Raw genomic sequence first — 24,650 nt, forward strand, 5'->3', positions numbered from 1 at the left:
CCGCGGGCCCTTCTTCTCATTCCCGCCTCTGTGGGGGCTGGGTGGGCAGGCAGAACCAGCAAGGGATGATGAATCCGCAGGGCTCCTGGGCCTATGAGAGCTGATGGGCTCCACTCCGGAATCCCCTTCTCCTCTTGAAGACCCCACACGCCTGGCGGCCCCTGGCGGCCCCCACCCGCAGGGCAAGTGCAGCCGGCCTGCCCCTCCCGGCCTCAGTTTCCTGCCCTGCACTCCTGCCAACGACTGCCCAGCTCTGTTCTCCTCCCAGCCGGACTCACTCTGGGGGCAGCCCAGAGCCACTGCGTCGTCGGACAGGAGAGTCTCTCCCGATCCCTGTCCGGGGGCCCGGAGCCCCGCGGCTGCGCGCCCCGACACCAGGCACTGCGGGACCACCGAGACGCGAGGACCTCCGCGCGGCCTAGAGCAGTCCCGGAAGTGCCCGCGGGAGGGGGCGGGGCTCCGGCTCTCGGGGCGCCGGGGGCTCCGCGTCAGCAGCAGCCCGGGAGCCAGGCCGGGTCGGCCGCGGGTTGGAGCAGCTCAGGTGCAGCCCCGCCCCGGCCTCCGGCGGCCCCGCCCCGGCCCAGGTGAGCAGCCCCGCCCCTGCCCAGGTGAGTGGCTCCGCGGCAGCCTGTGTGCCCACCTGTCCCTCCGGTGGTCAGGGTGCGAGCGTCTCCATTGGTGGGAAGCATGTCGGGGCGCAGGCGTCGCCGCCCGGCCGGCCGGCGTGTGCCTGTCCGCGGCTGCTCGCTGGCCTCCAGCCAGAAAGCCCCGACCGGACCGAGGTTCTGCCGGGCGCCGGGCCGCGTGGGCTCCCTGGAGGATGGGGTGACGGATGCAGGAGCAGCCGGGGAAGTGGGAAGCATGGGGTTCCATACCTTTGGCTTTTTTTTGGTCCAAAAATGTTTAAAACGTCGTTGGGGACAGATCAAGGATTGCCAACTTTTGAAACAGAGTGGAGAGCGGTTCTCAACCTGTGGGTCGCGACCCCTTTGGCGGTCGAACGACCCTTTCACAGGGGTCGCCTAAGACCATCTTGCATATCAGATATTTACATGACGATCCATAACAGTAGCAACATTACAGTTATGAAGTAGCCTCGAAAATAATTTTATGGTTGGGTCACAACATGAGGAACTGTATTTAAAGGGCCAGAAGGTTGAGAACCACTGCTTCAGGTGTAGGTGGGACAGAGCGGGAATGGAAAATTGCTAAGGAGGAAACCTTGGGAACACCAGGATTTAGCAGGTGGGTGGAAGAAGAGTTGCAATACGCAGAAGGAGGCATCCCAGGCTATGAAAATTGGGGGGTGGGGGGCGGAATCTTTCAGAAACCAAGGGAATAAGGCAGGATGTGGGAGTGGGGTGATTTGTCCAGCCAGCTCAAAGCCTTGAGGCGTCCGGGTAGGCAAGGTGGGCTTAGTGAAGGGATGAGCCCATATTGTCACATCTTTAGTTTTTCAAGAGAAGGCCAGAGAACCACTGAGTTTTCCATGTTGGCGGCTAAGTCACACAAAAAGGAAAAGCCCAGCTCGTTTGAGAGCCAGACAAAACGTGTCTGTGGCAGGATCCCCAGGCTGCCAGTTTGCATCCTCTAAAATGAAGGGTTTTGAGAAGGAGGTATTGGTGAGCAGTGCCAGAAGGGGCGGGGAAGGGGACGGAGAAGAGAGGACTGGCAGCAAGGAGGTCATTGGCTGCTGGAGCCGCGTGCTGAGGTCCCAGCCGAAATTGGAAACGCGAAATCTGTCTCGCTGCCATACGCAGTCGTATGATTTTCCTTGGCAGCATTTAACATTTTATGAGGAATTGGCAGAGGAGGAGTTAGTGGCCGGTTGCAGCAGGGCAAGGAAATGAGGAATGTGGTGCTGGTCAGAGAGTTAGCTGAAGTGATGTCTATAGTTAGACCCACTATAGAAGGAGGGGATCTAAGCTAGAAGGCAGTGGGTAGAACTAGAAGAGGAGAACGAAGTGAAAATGGGGAAATATTAGCCCTGGCCGGTTTGACTCAGTGGATAGAGCATCAGCCTGCAGACCGAAGGGTCCTGGGTTTGATTCTGATCAAGGGCACTTGCCTGGGTTGCAAGCTCGATCTCCAGTAGGGGGCATGCGAGAGGCAGCCAATCAGTGATTCTCATCATTGATGTCTCTCTCTCTCCATTCCTCTCTGAAATCAATAAAAATTAAAAAATAAAAGATAGGGAGCTATTAGACTCGGTGAGGTTGAGTGAGAGAACTGGAAGGATTGGAGATTATGGTATCTGAAGAGGAGGGTAAGAGGGGGTGAAATGAGCAAAGACAATTCATTAAAGTGGCTGAAATTCATTAAGAAGATATTTCCAAACAGAAATGGGCTCCATCATGGCTATTCTGACTAACATGTATATTTTGATTCCGTTACTCTCTAAGCTTCAAGGTAAGGATAATAATAGTAGTACCTTTGTATAGAGTTGTGAAGATTAAGTGAGAAACACTTGTAAAGGTCTGGTAGTGCCTAGCACAGAGCAGACACTCAGTACACATGAGCTGTTATCCTTATGATAGCTGGGAGTTTCCCTTTAGCTGCACAGGAGTTTCTGAATGGGGTCCTGAGAGGCTCCCCCGGGCCACCACAGGGGCTGAGGGGCTAAGGTGGGGTGTGTGTTCCAGTTTCCTTCTTTGTTCCTGCAGAAACACCCTCCTCCAACTGGAGCAGTCATGCTGTTGTCTGTTTATTTGTTTATATCTCCCAGAGAATTGATTTTTTTTTTTTTGATAAAGAGTTCAAGTGAGCCCTAACTGGTTTGGCTCAGTGGATAGAGTGTTGGCCTGCGGACTCAAGGGTCCCAGGTTCGATTCCGGTCAAGGGCATGTACCTGGGTTGCGGGCACATCCCCAGTAGGGAGTGTGCAGGAGGCAGCTGATCGATGTTTCTCTCTCATCGATGTTTCTAGCTCTCTATCCCTCTCCCTTCCTCCCTGTCAAAAATCAATAAAATATATTTAAAAAAAAAAAGAGTTCAAGTGTGACAGTCAGTTCTAGCACAAAACCAGATGGCTTTTCCTCCATTCGGTTGTGTATAATTCAACAAATGTAGGTGTAGAGATTGTCCTGTTGTGCTGGGGCTCGGGGTTCCAAAATGAAGGAGCCCACGACCTGCCCTGAAGGAGCTCACAGGTAGTGGTGGGGAGAGTCCTGTCAACCCATGTGTGCCATCCAGGGGTGCGTGCACCAAGCTCCGTGGGTCACGGAGAGGTGTGCCTGAGATAGTCAATCTGAGGGTGAGAGAAGAGGGGACGTCTGGACTGAGCCTGGAAGGATGAGCCAGTGACAGTCTGAGAAAGGGGAGGGACCTGGCAGGCAGAAGCAGCAGCAGCACAGATGAAATGGAAGGTTAGGGGTGTGTGGAAGGAGGGGCAGGAGATGGGCTAGAAGGGCCATGCACGAGGGCCTGGTGAGTGAGTTGAGCTGTCACAGGCTCCTAAGAAGAGAAATGACATGATCGGGCCTGTATTGGGGTATCTCACACTGGTGTCAATGCAGGGAATGGACCCGAGGGAGGAACAGAAGTTGGAGACAGGCAGCCATTTGGGAGGTGAGTGTTGAAATGATCTCGGGGATTTGCACGGAGGCCTGAGCTCCGGAATCACAGCAAAGACAGAGAGGCAGAGGCAGACCCCTTCAATAAAGCCTCAGGAAACGGAAGGGCAGGCCATGCAGGTGAGAGAGGAAGAAGGTGGAGGCTGACTCCTGGAGTTGTGGCTGGGGCACCACAAGGAAGAAAGTGCACGCTCTTTCCCAACAAATCCCCATTCCCAACACCCTCCAGCAGGTGGAGTATTGTGCCTTTTCCATGTGGCTCCACTTCCTGATCTAACCCACCTTTCTGAATGTCCTCGGAGAGCCTAGACCAGTGATGGCGAACCTATGACTTGCGTGTCAGAGGTGACACGTGAACTCATTTTTTGGTTGATTTTTCTTTGTTAAATGGCATTGAAATATATAAAATAAATATCAAAAATATAAGTCTTTGTTTTACTATGGTTGCAAATATCAAAAAATTTCTATATGTGACACGGCACCAGAGTTAAGTTAGGGTTTTTCAAAATGCTGACACGCCGAGCTCAAAAGGTTCGCCATCACTGGTCTAGACACTATGGTGTGGTGTTTGATTCTCTAATTTCTCTGTCTTGTTTGCAGTTGTTTCTGACAAATCAAACTTCTGTCTAACCCAATGGGGATCAAAGCAAAGGGCAAGACTGTGACATTTTGTTTTGTTTTGTTAATCCTCACCTGAGGATATTTTTTCATTGATTTTTTTTGGGGGAGGGGAGAGAGCGAGAGCGAGAGAGAGAGATGTGAGAGAGAACATTGGTTGGTTACCTCCTGCAAGTGCCCCAACTGGGTTGGGGATCAAGCCTGCAACCCAGGTATGTGCCCTGGACCTGGAATCCAACCCAAGATCCTTCAATGTATGCGCTGTCACTCTAACCACTGAGCACACTGGCCAGGGCCAAGATTGTATCTTATACTTATTTTGTTATCTCTACCATTGATTCTGGCACAGGAGGAAGGCACATACTAAGTGCTTGACTTGTCTGCTTGACAATGTCCCTTTTCTTTTTAGATTGTAAGAACAGTAAGTGTGTCCCAAAGAAGAACATCTTTCAAGAAATACAGTCATTGGGGCTGATACTAGATCCACAATGGAGGTTCCCCCGGCATCCAAGCTTGGTGAGACCTTTGTGTTTGAAGATGGGTTAGAGATGCAGCAAGAACTTTTCCCAGAGGAGGACCTAGGGGACGCATTTCTTCAGGAAAGAGGTTTAGAGCAAATGGCTGTTATCTATAAGGAGATCCCTCTTGGGGAGCCAAATGAGGAACATGATGATTACGAGGGGAATTTCAGTCTGTGCTCAAGCCCTGTTCAGCATCAGAGTATTCCCCAAGTCAACAAACCCCAGGATGATGACATATTTGGCCAAACCTTCCTCCAGAAATCAGACCTTAGTATGTGTCAGTTAATCCATGATGGAGAAGAACCCAGCAAACATGACTATGAGCTAGTGGGCAGGGGGGACTCGGGACCTAATGAGCCTCACAGAACTGCACAACCACCAAAACCCTATGCGTGTCGGGAATGTGGGAAGGCCTTCAGCCAGAGCTCGCACCTTCTTAGGCACCTGGTGATCCACACTGGGGAGAAGCCCTACGAGTGCTGTGAGTGTGGGAAGGCCTTCAGCCAGAGCTCACACCTTCTCAGACATCAGATAATCCACACCGGGGAGAAGCCCTACGAATGCCCAGAATGTGGAAAAGCCTTTCGCCAGAGCTCAGCCCTCACACAACATCAGAAAACCCACACTGGGAAGAGACCCTATGAATGTAGGGAATGCGGGAAAGATTTCAGTCGGAGCTCAAGTCTGAGAAAACATGAGAGAATTCATACTGGAGAAAAACCTTATCAGTGTAAGGAATGTGGGAAATCCTTCAACCAGAGTTCAGGCCTGAGCCAGCATCGGAAAATCCACACCCTAAAGAAACCTCACCAATGCGATCTCTGCGGAAAGGCCTTCTGTCACAGGTCCCACCTCATTCGGCACCAGAGGATTCACACTGGGAAGAAACCGTACAAATGTGAAGAGTGTGGGAAGGCCTTCAGCCAGAGCTCCAACCTCATTGAGCATCGGAAAACCCACACCGGTGAGAAACCCTACAAATGCCATAAGTGTGGGAAAGCCTTCAGCCAGAGTTCCTCCCTCATTGAGCACCAGCGGATTCACACTGGGGAGAAGCCTTATGAGTGCGGCCAGTGCGGGAAGGCCTTCTGCCACAGCTCCGCACTGATTCAGCACCAGAGAATCCACACTGGGAAGAAACCCTATGCGTGCAATGAGTGTGGCAAAGCCTTCCGGCACAGGTCGGCCCTTATCGAACATTATAAAACCCACACCAGAGAGAAACCCTACGAGTGTAACAAATGCGGCAAGTCCTTCAGGGGGAGCTCACACCTTATTCGGCATCAGAAAATCCATGCTGGGGAGAAGCTCTAGAAGGAGGAGCTCACACCAAAGCTTGAAAGCCTTTCCCAGATGGAGCCCGTGCCCAGTCACTTTATCTGCAAAGCTCCATCCACCTGCCCCATAACAGAGTTGGACCTAGGTGCTCCTGAGCACCACACCAGCAGCACCGGCCCCTCTTGGCCAGGTGATCAGCAGGTTTTCTGAGCATAAGGGAGGATGGGGGGATAGAAAGGCTGCCAGAATGGCTGAGCACCTGAAAAGAGAGTGGGCCTTCGATTTTCTCATTCTCACATTTGACTTCCAAGCCTGTGAGGTTCAGTTCTGCCCTCTATTCCAGAATACAGAAAAGAAATGACTATAAGAGGGAGAAAGTTGAGTTAAACCCATGAGAATGTCAGGTGAGAACTCTAACATCAGGCTATAGTTTGGCACTTTCAGTAGAAGTAACCATTCTCACAGTCCAAATTAGCTGAAGAAAAATGAATCCAAAAAGTAGATACCTCAGCCACAAAATGGAATCTTCTGCCTGGTTTGGGTACTTGTAGGTGCAACCCGAACAGGTTACAGAACAAAGGGAGTGTCTGGAAGGATTAGGTTTGGGACTGGGAGGGAGGGTGCAAGTCCCTGGTGTGGTCCCTTAACCCTATTCTGTGTTAGAGTAATGGGGGTCTCTTTTAAGGAGAGTAGAGGTTTGGTCCTGCAGGCCAGAGGGCATTTGATGCCCAGCTCTGACTCAGCCCAGGCCCACGGCACCAGTGCCCTCCAGGTGCAGGCCCTCCACCAGACCCAGGGCTCCTAAAACCACAGCGTGCCTTGGACATCAGCAGGGCCCGTTTCTGGTCTGGCAGCTATGCAGCCTCTCCACCTTCCAGTGCAGGCTCGGGCGGGGCGGGGGGATGTTGGAAGCAGGGTGATTCAGTCAGAGATCTGGGTGCAAGTCTCAGGTCCATCCCTCCTACCTGTGTGTCCTTGAGGAAGCCCCAAGGCTCAGTTCTCCTACCCGTGACATGGCGATAGTGGGATCTGGGCCCACACTCTGAGGATTGGTGCAAGCCTCCCATTCAGAATGAGAGCACATATGAAAGTGCTTTGACAGCTAGGGATTGAGTGTGGATACCCAGAGTGACCTCTGCCCTGCCCCGGAAACACTGTCCCTGGAACCTGGAGAAGCACCCCCGTCTGCTTCCTGAAATGGCAGAGCTTGCAGCAGGCCCTCATTAAACCAGGCTTCCCCATAGTCCCTCAGGCTGTACCCTGGGCTGGGGTGCCCTGCGTTTGTCCCACAGATGTTTCCTGGAAGCCATCCTGAGCCTCCCTGTGGTGGTCAGTCCATGTCCCTGTACTTCTCTCTGTTCTCCCCCTGCCAGCTGGTGTTCATCTGGGACCAATTCAGTGGGCATCCCCAGAGGTGGGGCTCAGTGGCTGTTTTTAAAGCTCCCAGGTGGTTATAATATCCCAGCATGCATCCAGGCCGTGAGCCCTGTGCTGGGCACCCATGCAACCCCACATCTCCCAAATGACAGGCCTGCTTGCCCTGACTGAGCAGAGCTTGAAGGTGGCCCAGGAACCACACACTGACAGGTCTGGCTAGTTGGTCATTGTTTGTCCCAGGCCCTCAGGCCTTCGTGTGCCCATGGGGATCTAGTACTGGCATTCCCCTCAGGATTCTCAGCTAGTGTGGGAGGAGGCGGTCTGAGCTATTTTGAAGTTTTCCAAACGTTTATGGCTGGAATCCCATGAACCTATCATGGTAAAGCTAGTTATTTCAGCCAATCAGAAGCTCAGCTTGGCAGATAAGTGCAGTTTTGATGAATAAAATGGGAGAGCCGCCCTGGCTAGTTTTCTCAGCGGTTAGAGAGTCAGCCCTCGGACTAACGGGTCACAGGTTCAGTTCTGGTCAGGGCACATATCTCCACTGTAGGCTCAATCCCCGGCCCTAGTCAGGGTGCGTGCGGGAGGCGACCGACCCATGTGTCTCTCTCACATCGATGTTTCCCTCTCTGTGTCTCACCCTCCCTTCCACACTCTCTAAAAATCAATGGGAAAAAATATTCTCGGGTGAGGATTAACACAAAAAAACCAAAAAAATGGGAGAGCCATAGTTGTTACTGAGTAAGTGGGGCTTGGTAGCCAGAGATTTTAAAAGGATTGGTCTGATGGTCTGGGAAGATCACTTCTGTCAAGTCCCGCCCTTTGCTATGTGAAACATTTAACCAGCACCCCAGGCTCCCCCAGCACCGGCTGTACCACAGCTGGACTGGCCAGGTGGTGTTGGGCATCGTTGTCAGGACCCGGAGTGAGGAGAGAATGCTGACACCTGCTCGGTGCGGTGACAGCAGCCACCAACTCCCACCAGGTCTACCTCCTGCACCCCCTCATTCTGTGCCTAGCAGGCAGTCATCACTTTCCTTCCCACCCTCAGTGTCTCCCTCCACACCCTGTGCACCCCAACCAAATCGATTTTTTTAAAGCATCACTTTGCACATGTCACCACTCTCCTTAAAACCAACCTTTGGGGGTATTTCTGCACATAAACCCCCATTTCAGCCAATCTGCTTCACCCCCTCTAAACAAGCCACATGGAGCTCATGCCAGCCGCTGTCCTCAGCTCACCCCCAGCCTCTCTCAACTCATTTTATACTGTTCTCACGTTTTGAAATATGCACTTTCTCCCCCTGTACCCTCTGCAGCCCGTCTCCTTTCTTCCTTTTGACAATTTATGTAACAGGATTAAAACCCCTTTTTGAAGGGTTGACAGATACTCAAATAACCATGGTTAAGACCAGGTACTTTTCATTTTTGGAAGTGTAAGTAAAACTAGCTCTCTGTTCAATGTATTTCATGGTTTGACTGTGTATTTAAATTCCTTCCATTTTAGTTTGGGTCTCTGTGTAAGGTTATAAGGGATTGCCCTGGTAACGGTTTAATTGTCCTTGAATTTAGTTGTTTTTGTTGTCTTGTGTTTTTTCCCTCACGGCAGAGGTTGAGTGTTGTATAGCTCCCACTCGTGATTTTGTTTACTAGTTGAATTGTTGTGTCAAAGTATATGTATTCTGGTGGGTTGTTTGTTTGTTTTTAGCTTAACACTTTATATTTCTAAGATTAATTATTAGTTAAGCGTATATATCTATATTTTTATTGATTTTAGAGAGGAAGGGAGAGAAACATCGATCGGCTGCCTTCTGCACGTGCCCTGACCGTGGATGGAACCCTCAACCTGGCTCTGTGCCCTGACTGGGAATCCGAATCGAACCTGCAGCCTTTTGGTGCATGGGATGATGCTCCAACCAACTGAGCCACACCGGCCAGGGCATTAGTTAATCATATTTTTACTATTTCTAGTAAATGTAGGTAATTTAGTCTGATTTTTTTTAATAGTTCGAGCTTTTTCTCTACTCCATAAGTTTAACATGTGGTATTTCTTGTTATTATATTATTACTTCCCTTTTGGCCCAAGTGTTATTATTACTTTTTTATATTTCCAAGTGATGAATGCTTAAGCCATTATTGTTATTTCTTACTTTATTGTGGTTTCAACATTTCAAAGTGTCCATAGAATTTCTTTGGGCCTGAATATATTATCAGTTTTTATAAAGCATTTGTGTGCTCGTAAGAAATGTGTTTTTACTCCATCAGTTCTATTTGTTAGCTCAGTTTTTAAACTATTTTATACAAATTAATATTTTCTCTAATTTTGTTTTCTTCAGAGTTCTGAACCTGGGGTCCATGGGCTGCCTAGGGGTCTTTTGGCACACGGGGGTTTTAAAAGGTGTGGACCCCTAGGGACTGAACAAAGCTGTGTGGACGTGCGTATGAGTGAATTGTTCTGGGTCTGTAGCATTCTCCTTATTTTGGAAGTGCGGGCTCTGTGGCCCCAAAATAGTTAAGAACACTCATTTACCTGATCTAATTGTAGTCTGATTTTGTGTTTTTTTCGTTATGTAGTTTCTGTTCCTTTTTTATGTGCGTTGGTATGTTAGTCATGCAATTATCTCAACTCTTTTTGGAGGAATAGACAGGGTATAAGTTGTCAATTAGTAAGTACCATGGTGTTTGGGATATATATATATATATATATATATATATATATATACACACTTAATGGTGATATATTGAAAAACTGTGCCTTTTGGTGCCCTATTTGCCTCTTCATGCTTCTAGCTTAAGCTTCTCTTTTCCAAATATTATAATTCCTTTGCTTTTCTTGCATTTGCATTTGCATGGGAGTTTATTTAGCTCAGCATTTTAATTTTTAAATGTGTGTATATATTTTGCTATATATCTGTAACTTATAAACACCAAATTCTTGGATTTGATTTTCTGATTCTTTCTGTAATTCTTTTCCTTCTTGTGTAAGTTCTGTCATTAACATTATTGTTTAGAGTAAGGTGGAAATTTGCATTTTAACATTTTAGTATCTGTTCATTCCTTTAGCCCACAAAGGCCATGCCCATTCATGTGTGGAGCAGCATTTCGGGGTAGACTGGAAGTCTGCCACTGGGCGTACCTGCTCCTTGCCTTCACCTGTGCCAGACTCTGTCTTAAGCCCACTCTTCAAGTCACGGGCTCTATTTTCAGTGTCCTTGGCTGCAATGTCGGGGAATGATGCCACCTCATAGCCTCGTGGAGCCCAGAGGACTAAGGAAAACAAACCTGTATGGCAAACAGCGGGCACGGATGATGACTCCGCTATTAGTATTGTGAATATTTGATTTTCTGTTCTTACTCCTCAAGTTCTTTGAACATAAAACATTACATTGTGCTTTACGTTTTAGAGAATCCTGCCAGATGTAGCAAAGAATTAAGTAGACATCACAGATCCATCCCGCCCTCCCAGAGTGAACCCACAGTCATTTGAAGAGAGGTGGGGACCCTGGTCTCAACCCCCATCCCCACCACCTGTCTGTCCCAGGTTGGTTCCTCCTCAACCTTCCCCTTCCTCCCTCAACCCCTTCCTGTGGTGGGGGAAGGGCACCACTGCAAAGGCTCAGAAGATGGCCCCTTATGGCCACTCCTGTTACAGTGGGGAAACGGAGGCCAGTGACTTACCGAAAGTGCGTCGTAGTGTCAGATCCCCCGGCAGTCGTGGGGAAGACCATGTCTGGGTGCTACGCTGGAGCCCCAGCCAGTTGCTGCCGGGGTTTATCAGAGGTGGCAGGTGGGTTTAGTCATCTCGGGCCAAGGTGAAAACCAAATTGCCTCAATCTGTTCAGAGTTGCCCAACTCTTGGGGATAATTGGACATTCGCAAGCATCGCACAAAATGGATATATTTACTAGAATGCCGATGCCTCAATTTACTGGGGCGGGGAGAGAGAACCCCTTTTCTTATGGGAGAACCCCATCTTTAGTATCTGATAACCCAGAAACCAAGGTGGGTGTGAAATTGGTGTGTCTCTCTCACATTGATCTTTCTCTCCTTCCCTCTCTCTCTCTAAAAATCAATAGGAAAAATATCCTCAGGTGAGGATTACCAAAAAACAAAGACTGATTCGGCTGGAGTGTCCTGGACCCCTTGGGGGGTTCCGGCCTGACGGAGTGAAAGGGAGGGGGTGAGGGTGGGCAGGAGCTGAGCTGGGCATGGAGGGAGCAGGGCATCCCAGGGGGCGAGGGCCGGGAACAGAGGGCATCTGCACCAGGGCAGGGAGTGAGAGCTTATCTGGCGGTCACCGGCCATGGCCAGCTCCGTCCAACAGGAGGGAGGGACATAATGGGCTGGAGGAGGAACTGGGGAAGGAGCGGGCAGAGGGACTGAATGGTGACTGGACTCCTTGTGTCCTGGTCAGGTTCCTGGGAGGTGCCCCAGGGAACTCCTGCTGGGCACAAAGGATTCTCCCACCCACCCCGAGAACCAGGGGAAGCCACAGGTTAAATACGAGACTAGACAAGAATGAGCAGAGAGCATGGGTTCTGATTGACAAGAACGTTTTGAGAATTGATTGGGTTCAGGGAGCCGGGCTGGGGCTGGGGACGACTCAGGTGGAAGGAAAGACCCTCCCAGAGGTGCCAAGGCTCCAGCCCCCGAGGGTGGGGGGCTCAGGGCCCTAGGAACACTCCGCGGGGACCACGGTCTTCTCCATGGTGCCCCCCTCGTGCGTGACCTGGCAGCTATAGCTGCCACCAGATTTCCACTTGTCGGGCGTCAGGCTCAGGTAGCTGCTGGCTGCGTACTTGTTGTTGCTCTGTCTCCAGGGCCTGGTGGTCTCCACGCCCTGGCTGACGGGGGTGCCATTGGCCTTCCAGGCCACCGTCACGCTGCCCGGGTAGAAGTCGCTGATGAGACACACCAGCGTGGCCTTGTTGGTGTGGAGCTCCTCCGAGGAGGGCGGGAACAGAGTGACCGAGGGTGCGGACGCGGGCTGACCTGTGTGGACAGAGAAGGGGTGTGAGACGCAGAGGGGGAGCGGGTGTTGGTGCAGCCCCCCTGCCAATCTGCATCCTCTGTGACCCGTCCATTGTGGCCATGTTTGTTCCCCCAGGGGACCCTCCTTCCTTCTTTGTCTCCTCCTTTCCTCTCAGCCCCTGGACAGCAGGCCGCCCCCACCCGTCCAGAAGCCCTTCCAAGTCACCTCCCGGTGATCTGGCCAAGCCCCTCCACCTGTAGCCTCAGTTTCCCCGAGTGTAAGCGGGGCAGGCTGACCTCCCTCCCCCCAGTCCCCGGAGTCTGAGTGTGGGGTCTGGCTCAGACTCCCGAGCCCTCAGCCCAGCGTCAGGCCCCACCGCACTCATCCTTCTGGAGCCCCAGGCCTCTGCGATCCGGGCTCCCCCAACCGGCCTGATGGTGTGTGGGGAGGCCCAAGCCTGAGCCCAGCACACAGAGGGGCCTGGCGCCCCCTGTCGCCCTTGGGCACCCAGCCAATGAGGGCTGAGGCCGAAGCCCAGGGGCCTCTCAGGCTCTGCCTGCCTCCCGCCCCTTGTGCCCTGACCCAGCACCCTGCACCTCGGCTGCATCTTTGGCGCTGCTCCCCCTGATGATGGGCACTGTGGCCCCACGCCACCCCAGGACCTCTGACAACTGACTTCATGGGGCAGTTTGCAGCTCTGAGCACCCCCCTGCCCCCGGTCCACTCCCCACATTGTCATCTCTGAGTCTAATGCTCCCTAGAGGAAGGTGGGTGGCCGAACCTTGGACAGAGATTATGGGCTCCAGGGACAGGTGAGTCTGTGCCTCACAGAACCTGCTCCTCTCTGACCGCTGTCCTGGGAGGCTGAGCTGCTGGCCACCTTACCTGCCGCAGCTTTTTTGTCTTTGCCTCCCCATGTCCTCACAGCCCGGAGAGCTTTAGCTCCGCCTTCCATAGGCCTCCCTCGGGCTGACCCTGTGCCCCTGGAGGTTGTGGGCACAGCCTCAGCCCTGTCCCCAGGCGACTGTATGGCTCTCCCCACGGGGATGGGCATCGAGCCCTCGGCCCAGACCCCAGGGCCTCCAGACTGTCTAGTCCCCTTGTGGGTGTCTGTCCTGCAAGAGAGACAGGAGCCCCATTCCTAGGCCAAACCCCAGCCTCAGCCCCCGGGACACAGCTGCTTCAAGCTGCCAGACTCTGGACGTGGCTACTCCTGCTGTTGGGCCCTCCCTGCTGGTTACCCTGAGACCAACCCATCTCCCCCAGACCTTATAGAGAGAGGTGGGGATCGGCTATTTTTCCCTATATTTTTGATGTATTTTTTGGGGGGTGGCGGGGGTGGGAGAGGAAGGGAGAGGGAGAGAAAGAGAAACATCAAAATGCCCCCTGACCAGAAATCAAGCCAGCAGCCTTTTGGTGCCCAGGACGCCGACGCCCAAACAACTGAGCCACACAGTCCAGGGCCTGGGGATGGTTCTGACGGCCGGCCGGGAGGGCAGAGGGGAAGCAGCCTACAGAGAGGAGTGTTTCCCAAGACAGCAGAAGGTGGGACGCCAGGGAAAAGGTGATGAGAGCCGCTTACCCAGGACGATGAGCTGGGTCCCGCTGCTGAAGACGTACCACGGCGACTGAAGATCGGACCAAAACCCGCCGGGCCAGCACCTGGGGCCTGTCCCCTGGGGGCCGGTCCTGAGCAGGAACCTGCTGGGTACGATGGGCACAGGCTGCAGCAGGGGGTGGGGCAGGTGGGCGGCCGGCTCCCTTCCGAGGCCGGTACCACCTGCGCTTTGGAGTCACCTAGCATGCGATCCCCCGAGGCTGGCCTGGTCCCTGGGAATCCCTAGGGCTGATGTGTCCCTCCAGGCAGCTGTGTGGTGCGGCCGGAGGATCCTGAACTTGCTTGATCTGCTTGACCTCTCCTGGCCTCATCCTAGGGACTCTGAGGGTTCCTTCCCCACAATTCCCCACGGTCCAGCCAGTGGGCTTCTTCCCTGGGCCCAGGACACCGGGCCATTCCTGACTCACAGTGTTCCCACGGAGAGAACCCTTTCCCTGTGTCTCCACACATCAAGATACGATTCAGTTCTCTTTATGAAGCCTTCTCTGATCTCTTAAACCACTCATTCTGTCCATCCATCCATTAATTCCTCCATCCACCATCCATCCATCATCCAACCATCCATTAATAATGGCCCCCAAGCACTTGTCTGCCAGTAATGGTCTCGTGCTGAGACAGGGGCCCTCAAACTTTTTAAATGTCCCTCAGACCGTTGGAGGGCCGGACTATAGTTTAAAAAAAAAACTATGAACAAATTCCTATGCACACTGCACATACCTTATTTTGAAGTGAAAAAAACAAAACGGGAACAAATACAATATTTGTATTTGCATGTGGCCCGCGGGCCGTAGTTTGAGAACCCCTGTGCTGAGACATGGCAGGGCCCCCGGTTCTCATCTCCATCTCTCCCTAAAACCCCTTGGTTACGGCTGACAGGTCCCTCTTCCCTGTCAAGTCTGAGCTCCCCTCCCAGTTCCTCTTGTACCTTAACTTGTTGCAGGATGCAACACAGGGGTGGATCCTCTTTCCAGTGACTCTTCCCCTGGGTACTGAGACCTCTCACTCTCTCCCTCCTCTGGCTTCCCTTTCTTTACGGCCCATACATGGCCACTGACCCATTCTGTGCCATCTCACACTGGATTCCCACCACCGCCTGTATGGTGAGGCTCTAGTCCAGTGGTTCTCAACCTTCTGGCCCTTTAAATACAGTTCCTCATGTTGTGACCCAACCATAAAATTATTTTCGTTGCTACTTCATAACTGTCATGTTGCTACTGTTATGAATCGTCATGTAAATGTCTGATATGCAGGATGGACTTAGGCGACCCCTGTGAAAGGGCCGTTCGACCGCCAAAGGGGTCGCGACCCACAGGTTGAGAACCGCTGCTCTAGTCTGTCCAGCTCCAAGCCTTCTCTCTCCACGGCTCTGCCTAAACTGCCTAGTGAGCGTCTCCAGCTGGACGGCCCACAGGAACCGCAACTCCCCACATCCAACTGAGGCTGGCCACCCTTCTCCCAACCCAGTTCTTTCCTGACTTCACCTGGTCACACCTGATCATGAGTGTTCTCACCGCCCCCGTCCGCTCACCCCCAGGCCCGAAGTCTGTGTTCTTAAACTCAGCATCTAAATATTCCCTTTTAAAGTTACAACTAGAAGCCCCAGATTTTGTTTTGCTGCTTTTAACTTCCCACTCATACAAAATGTGGCATTGAGTTGGGCCTTATTGGTTGTAAGCATTTCTGCATTTTCACCTTAGAAGCTGGTCCAGTCAGCAGTGGTTGGTTTTGTGATGCAAATGTAAGATTTTTTTGCATTAGTTTTTTATTGTTTTAAAATTGCATATATAACACAATTAAGCAATATAGAAGTGCCCTTTAAAAAGCACACCTAGTATTTATCTACCTATATAGTGTCATTTTCTTTCTTTATTGTGGTAAAATAAACATAGCATAAAATTTCCCACTTTAACTCATTCTATGAGGCTGGTAGTACCCTAATACCAAAAGCAGAGCAAGGCATTATAAGAAAAGAAAACTAAAGACATATCTCTCATGAATAAAGATGCAAAAATCCTCAAAAAAATATTTACAAATCAAATCCAACAATGTATAAAAAGAATTATGCACCATGATCAGGTGGGATTTATCTCAGGCATGCAAGACTGTTCAACATTTGAAAATCAATTAATGTAATCTATCACATCAACAGGCTAAGGAAGAAAAATCACAGGATTATGTTACTAGATGCAGAAAAAACAGTTGACAAAATTCAACACCCATTCATGATAAAAACTCTCACAGAAGAACTTACTTAACTTGCTAAAAGGTATCTACAAAAAACCTATAGCTAGCCCTGGCTGAGTAGGTCAGCTAGTTAGAACATCATCCCAATACACCAAGGGGTAGTAGGTTCGATCCCCAGTGAGAGCACATACAAGACAACCAATTAATGCATAAATAAGTGGAACAACAAGTCAAAGTTTCTCTCTCTCTCTCTCTCTCTCTCTCTCTCTCTCTCTCTCTCTCTCTTTCTCTCTCTCGTCTCTCTCTCTCTCCCTAAAAATCAATTAAAAAAAACAACAAACAGCTCATAGCCACTTGGCCTGGAGGTCAAACCCTCCCTGGTATTAGCTACAACAATCAAGGTTTAACTATAAGACTGCGCACAAAGACCACTAGGGGGTGCACCAAGGAAGCATAACAAAATGCGGAGACAAAGAAACAGGACAAAATTGTCAATGGAAGATATAGAGTTCAGAACCACACTTTTAAGGTCTCTCAAGAACTGTTTAGAAGCCGCCGATAAACTTAATGAGATCTACAAGAAAACTAATGAGACCCTCGATCTTATATTGGGGAACCAACTAGAAATTAAGCATACACGGACTGAAATAACGAATATTATACAGACTCCTGACAGCAGACCAGAGGAGCGCAAGAATCAAGTCAATGATTTGAAATGCGAGGAAGCAAAAAACACCCAACCGGAAAAGCAAAATGAAAAAAGAATCCAAAAATGCGAGGATAGTGTAAGGAGCCTCTGGGACAGCTTCAAGCGTACCAACATCAGAATTATAGGGGTGCCAGAAGATGAGAGAGAGCAAGATATTGAAAACCTATTTGAAGAAATAATGACAGAAAACTTCCCCCACCTGGTGAAAGAAATGGACTTACAGGTCCAAGAAGCGCGGAGAACCCCAAACAAAAGGAATCCAAAGAGGACCACACCAAGACACATCATAATTAAAATGCCAAGAGCAAAAGATAAAGAGAGAATCTTAAAAACAGCAAGAGAAAGAAACTCAGTTACCTACAAGGGAATACCCATACTACTGTCAGCTGATTTCTCAACAGAAACTTTGCAGGCCAGAAGGGAGTGGCAAGAAATATTCAAAGTGATGAATACCAAGAACCTACAACCAAGATTACTTTATCCAGCAAAGCTATCATTCAGAATTGAAGGTCAGATAAAGAGCTTCACAGATAAGGAAAAGCTAAAGGAGTTCATCACCACCAAACCAGGATTATATGAAATGCTGAAAGGTATCCTTTAAGAAGAGGAAGAGGAAGAAAAAGGTAAAGATACAAATTATGAACAACAAATATGCATCTATCAACAAGTGAATCTAAGAATCAAGTGAATAAATAATCTGATGAACAGAATGAACTGGTGATTATAATAGAATCAGGGACATACAAAGGGAATGGACTGACCATTCTTGGGGGGGGAAAGGGGTATGGGAGATGCGGGAAGAGACTGGACAAAAATCGTGCACCTATGGATGAGGACAGTGGGTGGGGAGTGAGGGCGGAGGGTGGGGCGGGAACTGGGAGGAGGGGAGGTATGGGGGGGAAAAAAGAGGAACAAATGTAATCTGAACAATAAAGATTTAATTAAAAAAACAACAACAACAACAACAAACAAACCTATAGCTAACATCACAATTAATGGGAGAAACTTGAAGCTTTCCTGCTAAGGTCAGTAACAAGGTAAAGATATTTCTTCTCACCACTGCTTTTCAATATTGTACTGAAAATTGAAGAGCAGTGGCTAATGCAATAAGATAGTGAAATAAAAGGTATACAGATTGCGAGAGAAGAAATAAATGGATAATGTGATTATGTAGAAAATCCAAAAGAATTGACACACACACAAAAAAAATCCAGTTTTGCTCAGTGGTTAGATTGTTGGCCTGTGAACAGATTCTGTTCAAGAGCAAGTACCTCGTACTTATGTTGCAGGTTTGATCCCTGGCCCAGTTTGGGGCACATGTGGGAGGCAACCAAGCAATGTGTCTCTCTCACATCTATGTTTCTCTCTCTCTCTTTCCCCCCCTCCCCCACTCCTCCCTCCTTTCCATTTTCTCTAAAATCAAAAGAAAAAAAAATCCTCAGGTAGGATTAGAAAAACACACACACCCTCTTGGAGCTAATAAGTAATTACAGCAAGGTTTCAAGATACGAGATTAATGTACAAGTCAAATACTTTTACTTATGTCAGCAATGACAGTAGAATTTGAAATTAAAAACGCCTCCCCCTTTCCTGGGTCTGCCTCTCCCACCCCTTCCCCCAGCTCCCTGCCTCCTCTGCACACCTCCCTTTCCTCTTGGCCGATGCTGCTCTCTGCCTGGAGCATTCCCATCATTGGTCAGCGCCCTCCATCTCTAAGACCAGCTTGGGCAGGCCCCCGGCCACTTTACTGCTCCTGAAGTATCCAGGGGTCTGTCCCCCGGACTGGACACGACCTTCTTGGTTCAGGCTGACCCTCTCTGTATCCCCCAGCCCTGAGTGGCCCCTCAGTGAGTGGATGTTCTTGGGGAAGAGCAGCTCTTTGCAGACCACCCCTTCTCTCGGACCATTTTGTTGAGATACAGGACACACTGATGCAGTTATCGTGTCCTCTTAACTGTCTATCAAAAAAGGCAGGGGGTGCCCTGGCTGATTTGCTCAGTGGTTAGAGCGTCAGCCCATGGACCAAGGGGTTTCGGGTTTGATTCTCAGTCAAGGGCACACGGTCAAGGACATGAGTACTTGGGTTGCAGGATCCCCACCCCATGGTGTGCATGTGGGAAGCAACCAATCAATGTGTCTCTCTCACATCGATGTTTCTCTCTCTCTCTTCCCCTTCCTTCCTTCCTTCCACTCTAAAAATCGATGGAAGAAAAAAAGAAACAACAAAAAAACCCAAAAAAATCGATGGAAGAAAATATCCTCTGGTGAGGATTAACAACAACGAAAAAGGCCGGGGTCATCCTGGCTCTTCCCTTCCCGTTCCTCCCACCTTCTGATCCCACCTTCTGAATCTGCCCACATATCTGTCCACTCTGCCTGGGCCACCGCCACACCCTACCGAGGTCTCTCTAGTCCCGATTTCCATCCCCTCCCACCCACCCAAGTCTGGTCATGTCGTTTTCTTGCAACATCCCTCAGGACTCCCAGGTAAGGTCTGTCCTTCAAGGATGGGTCCTCCAGGTCTGGGCCTGGCCACCTGCCCGACCTCCCCTCAGATTCCCTTGGTCCCAGGACCCACCGCTCCAGCTCCGGGGACCACTGGCAGCTTTCGGAGGTGGGTCGCACTATATGTGCTCCCTCCACAGTGGGGCCTCCTCCGCCCTTCGCTGTGGGTGCCTCTGTCCTGCAGGCATCCCCCTGCATGTGGTGTCGCTTCACCCCGCCCCCCTCTCTGGGTGGACCTGAGTGGGGCTGACTCTTGTTCCCCTGGGATCCCGGCCTCAGCCTTTGACCCTGATGGGGGCTCCATCTCTCCTCATGCTTTCCTGGGCCCTGCCCTTGCTCAGCGGTCCCTGCAGGACACGGAGACGCCGGTCCTGGCCTGACACCCACAGGTGCTGGCCCACCTCCCTGCTGCCCTGCTGGAGTAGCAGCCGAGCTCTCTCCATCCCAGCCCTTCATCACGGCGGCCCCAGCATCCCTGGTGTGGGTTCCAGGCCACAAGGCCCTCATCCTGTTCGGACCCTGCACTTTGCAGAGGGGTAAACCGAGGCCCGGAGAGGTGGACTTGCCAGCCCAGTTTAGGGGCTGGAGATGGGGATGGCTGGAAGCCATTGAGCGTGGGCCCTGGAGTCTGCACCAGCTGTGTGACTTTGGGCAGGTCCCCTCACCTCTCTGAGCTTCTATCCTCATCTGTGAATTGGATGACAGCGGGATCGCCCTGTGGGGCCATTTGAGGGAGGTTCTGCCCCTAAAATGACTGCTGCCCAGGATGAGGGTGTCATTGTGCCACTGATTCTCTCATGTGGTTCCAGATGCTCAGCCCTTGGTCCAGGACTTCCCACCACACACCGAGGAGGGGCTGGGGCCACACATCAAGGTGCGACAGACCACAAGCCCTCCCCCTAGGCCTTTCCCACGGAGGTGTCTGTGTCCTGGGTGGGCGTGGGCCCCTGGGAGGACAGTCCCAAGAGGCAGCCCCGGCTGAGGATCTTTGGTTCAGGGCCTGGTGACCCGAGGACACCAGGGAAGGTACCCCCACCTCAAGGCATCAGCCAGGGTCTGTGCCCCCTGCTCCAGGGAGTGGCGCCTACTCAGAGGGGAAGAGTGAGAATGTGGCTCATTGGCTACAGTGGTCGGCAAACTGCGGCTCGGCAAACCGTGGCTTGAGAGCCACATACAGTTCTTTGGCCCATTGAGTGTGGCTCTTCTACAAAATACTGGCTTCTGTGCATGGGCCACGAAGTTTCAATCGCACTGAATGAAGGAGACCCGGCTCCCTGGGACAACAGCACCCACACCCGCGGGGACGTCCCGCCCCTGCCTCCGTTTCTGCCCCACCCAGAAGACCAGGTGAGGCACTAGTCTTGGGTGCATAATTTAAGGGGTGCCAAAAACCCCAGGGAAGAAGATAAATACATTGCGATACAATATTAAAAAGTAAAAATCAATGCAAACAAATCCACACGGAACTAAAGGTCAGCTCTCTAAATAAAGCCAGCGTCTGCCCAGGCCCCTGCTCTCCAGCTGACCCTCCCTTCTCTCCCCTTGCCCCTCATTGCCACGCTCTGTCCCCCACTCCCAGTTTGGGCTCAGGGACCCTCAGGTCCCCCACATGACTCACTCCGCCCCTTACCTTCCCCACAGGCTCCTAGGGCTGCTCCTTGTCGGGGCTCCAGAGCTTGGGGCCCTGCTGTGAGGTGCCGTGGTCGAGGACAGCAGGCCATGGGCGCCCACGGCCAGGCCCAGCAGCATCAGGGGCCAGTGCTGCCTAAAGCCAGGGCTCTGCCCTCTGCGGGCCTCATAGCCCACCGGCCCTATTCTGGGCCTCATCTGGGCTCAGGGTCAAAGGCACCCCTGGCTGACCTGCTGGCGTACGCGACCAGTGGGGAGCCTTAGGTTGGCAGGTGCCTCTGTCCCTCTCGCTGACAGTGACTGTCCCAGTGCGCCCGGGCCATGGCCCTCTCATCCGCCCGGGCCTTTTCTGGTCGCTGCCCCCAGGGCCCCGCCCCCTCCAGGGCCATGGCCGTTACTCCTGAGGGTCTCTCCCAGCGGGGCATCTGCCAACCGCCATGCTGTGGTCAGGATCCAGGCTTCAACTGCCCCCACCACAGCTGCCAGCCTGGCTGGGCCCCTGGGGCCTTGTGTGGGGCACACCTGCTCCTGCCCAGCGTCCGGTGGGCCAGGGGTCACCTGAGTTCAGCTGTGGCCTGGGCCTGGGGCTCCTCCTCTGCCCAGACCTCTGGGCGGCAGTGGTGACAGGGGAGGAAACAGGTATTGGTTTAGCAAGAAGCCAATGTTCAAGTCGGGGATTGTGATGTGATTATAAAGATTATAAAAGCGGCGCGCCACATCCAGCTCATGTGCGCAACCACCTTTGCTTCAGAGCCTGTGCCCCAGGCCCTGCAGACCCAGTGTGTCCTGGGCAGCGCCATGCCCATGGCGTGTCCATCTCCCTGACGCTCTTCCCAGGGCCCCAGAGTGGATTTCATGGGTGCCACCTGCCCTGGTGGAGTTGGGCCACCCAGACCTCCTGCTGGTGTCTGTCTAGCCACGGTCACGGCGCTGTCACCGACTGACCGGCTGATGTCTCGGGGTATGGAGGAACCCCTGGGACGCCCCTCATCCAGTCCAGCTTCTCCCTTTTGAGGTGCTTAGTCCTTTGTGCCTCTGACCTGGGCTCCCCTGGGGAGCTGTCCCAGGGGTCCAAGCTGAAGCCGCTCCATCCCAGAACCCCCGTGTGAGTGTGACACTCGCCAGTGCCCAGGACCCAGAAGTGGGGGTTCCTCCGGGGACAGCCCCAGGTCTCGGAGAGGTGAAAGGACTGTCTCTAAGCGCAGGGACCCCAGCTGCTCCCTCCACCTCAGTCCCTCTACCTGCCTCAGCCTCTGGGCAACGGCTGCTGGAAACCACATCCTCTTGTGGTGGCCACGGTCAGGAATCCAGACCTGGCTGGACACTGAGGGCTGGGCTGGGCTGGGCCTGCCCAGGTGGTGCAGCTGCAGCCCGGCCGCCCAGGCCTGTTTCCTCCAACCCTGGCTCCTCTGTGCCCTGTCCTGCCTTCTCTCCTGGAGCAGGGGGTGTGTCCCTGTCCAGTCACTTCTGCCCTGCTCCGTGTCAAAGGGCACCCTCCCTCCCCCAGCCTCCTGCTGGTCACTCCCCTGCTCACTCTCCACCCCACAGGCCTGAGTCTTCGCTGCAGCCACCATGGACTCTTCTCTCTCAGGCCATCATCGGAGCAGGCACGTGGACCACCTTCCCGAGGTCCCAGGTGCAAATTTTCTAGAAAATCCCAGGTTCTCAGGGTCACTGGACCTGCAGGATGGCTCCCGAGCTGTCTTTGGGGTAGTGGCTGCTATTTTGGAAGGTTCAAAACGTCTACAAAGCCAAGAGGTTTCATTCAACATGAGGGTGATGATGTAGCTGCCAGTGTGATGGTTAATTTTATGTGTCAACTTGCCTGGTCACAGTATATATATATATATATATATATATATATATATATATATATATATTCTGCTACTTTTATTTTTAAAAATGAAAAAAAAACATGTTTTTATTGGTTTGAGAGAGAAAGATAGACATATCAATAATGAGAGAGAATCATTGATTGGCTGCCTATTGCACACACCCTAATGGGGATCAAGCCCACAGCCAGGCATGTGCCCTGAAGGGGAATCGAACCGTGACCAACCACTGAGCCACGCCGGCCGGGATATACTATTTTTGACACATCAACATGTTCTTGGTTGGAGACCAATTTTACAGGGCTTGCACTGGCCAAAGATAGAATACGTATAATAATTGCCATGGATTTAAATACCTCAGATATGCTTATACCCATGCACTTCTAGTGATACTAACAAACTCAAGTTGTGTGATGCTGGCACACTGACTTGTTATTTTGATAGTTGGTAAATAAAGAAGAAAAACATCAAACACTGATCTTGCCTTTGCTATAGAAGCAGTCCCTCAGGCGACTAAATCATTGATGAGTGAAAGTGTTCTTCGTAGAAGTTTTCTAGTTAATAAGTGAAGCAGAGATGCTAGAAGGAAAATATCCCCATTTTGCATCCCATAATGAACCAATGGATTTGAGTGTTGTGCCTACGTCACAAACATGCTACTTAGGATGAAATGCCAGAGCTCTTTGTGTCCTAACGGGCCTCACGTGTTAATTCCACCCTCCCTCTTTCCGTGGGGCCACCTCCCGTAGCTCATCTTGCCAAATCATGTCACAACCACACTGGCCTTGGGTAGGCACGGGGAGCCCTGGCATTTCCCTCCATCTGATCGGCATGCTCCATCCTCCGCGGGCCCCTGGTTCTTCCTCAGATACCCTCCCAGGGGTCTCAGAGTCCAACTCAGGTCAGAAAGCTTGGGTCCCTTGTCTTTAGCACCACTGCTGACGTGTCCGAGCCCATTGCGTTCTATGTTTCTGTGTAAAACTTGGGAGCCCCATCAAGCCTTTATATGCACAAACCACCGCTCTTAGCACCCCACACTCTTGTTCCGTATCACAGTCAGGAGCCCCGTTGACACTCTGCTATGCCAGGCAGCAGATCCCAACAGTCTGGGAATCCCACCTTCTCCAATATCTCGTGTCTCCGTTACCAATACAGGACGTATCTATCCCAAGTGTTCCTGTCCCTGCATTAGTCTATTTCAAGCTTTTCCTTTCCTCACCACTTCTAGTTGCTGACTCTAATCACCGGAGTCACATACCAGGCATCAGAAGGGGTGTGTGTGTGTGTGTGTGTGTGTGTGTGTGTGTGAGAGAGAGAGAGAGAGAGAGAGAGAGAGAGAGAGAGAGAGAGGATGGTGACAGAGCTTTCCCTTCTTAGGGAATCACAATGACCCCAGCCATCCAATGGGATCCTGGAATGGCAGGGTCTTTGGAAGCCACGGCTTCATTCAGTTATGCATGCGTTCACTCCTTCATCTCTTCACCCAACTCTATTATCTCCTAGCGTCCATCACACATACAATGAGATGAACGGATCTTGCCCACTGAGAATGTGCAGTTTCGTGGAGGAGAGAGACTTGCAAAATAAACGTAGAGCTGTGTGGCAGGTGCTAAATATAATTAGGAAAACACATGTCTGCAGATCGCAGGAAGTCAGTAACTGAATAAACAGGTCAGGGGAATCTTGCCCAAGGAGTGAGAGTTGAGGTCATGGTGGAACCCTGAGTCCGTGCAGCCAGCTGGAGGTCACTGACAAGGGGCAGCAAGGAAACACCCTGAGCAAAGGTTTGGAGGCAACCAAGAGAAGCAAGTGTTGGGTCAAGTGCAGGTGGTTTA

General features: G+C 51.6%; 1 protein-coding gene and 1 gene segment (V, D, J or C); one reads left to right on the plus strand and one right to left on the minus strand.

Annotated features, from left to right (window-relative positions):
* Nucleotides 1-468: 468 nt before the first annotated feature.
* ZNF70 (zinc finger protein 70) lies at nucleotides 469-10,770 on the plus strand. Of its 2 annotated transcripts, none has more exons than XM_081114084.1 (2): nucleotides 469-608; nucleotides 4,600-8,061. In XM_081114084.1, the coding sequence occupies exon 2, from the start codon at nucleotides 4,679-4,681 to the stop codon at nucleotides 6,023-6,025; it is 1,347 nt and encodes a 448-aa protein (XP_080970210.1). In that variant the 5' UTR covers nucleotides 469-608; nucleotides 4,600-4,678; the 3' UTR covers nucleotides 6,026-8,061. The 2 variants fall into 2 exon arrangements, with proteins under 2 accessions (XP_080970210.1, XP_080970211.1); XM_081114085.1 differs by lacking the exon at nucleotides 469-608 and adding an exon at nucleotides 10,430-10,770 and having other exon boundaries at nucleotides 4,726-5,675.
* Nucleotides 10,771-12,038: 1,268 nt separating this feature from the next.
* Nucleotides 12,039-21,181, minus strand: LOC308535012 (immunoglobulin lambda constant 6-like). The segment is given in 3 exons: nucleotides 20,985-21,181; nucleotides 13,921-14,039; nucleotides 12,039-12,358 (listed from the first exon to the last, which is right to left on the minus strand).
* Between the last annotated feature and the right edge of the window lie 3,469 nt (nucleotides 21,182-24,650).

Source organism: Myotis nattereri (genome assembly GCF_964212035.1).
Source record: "Myotis nattereri genome assembly, chromosome: 19".
Lineage (NCBI taxonomy): Eukaryota > Metazoa > Chordata > Mammalia > Chiroptera > Vespertilionidae > Myotis > Myotis nattereri.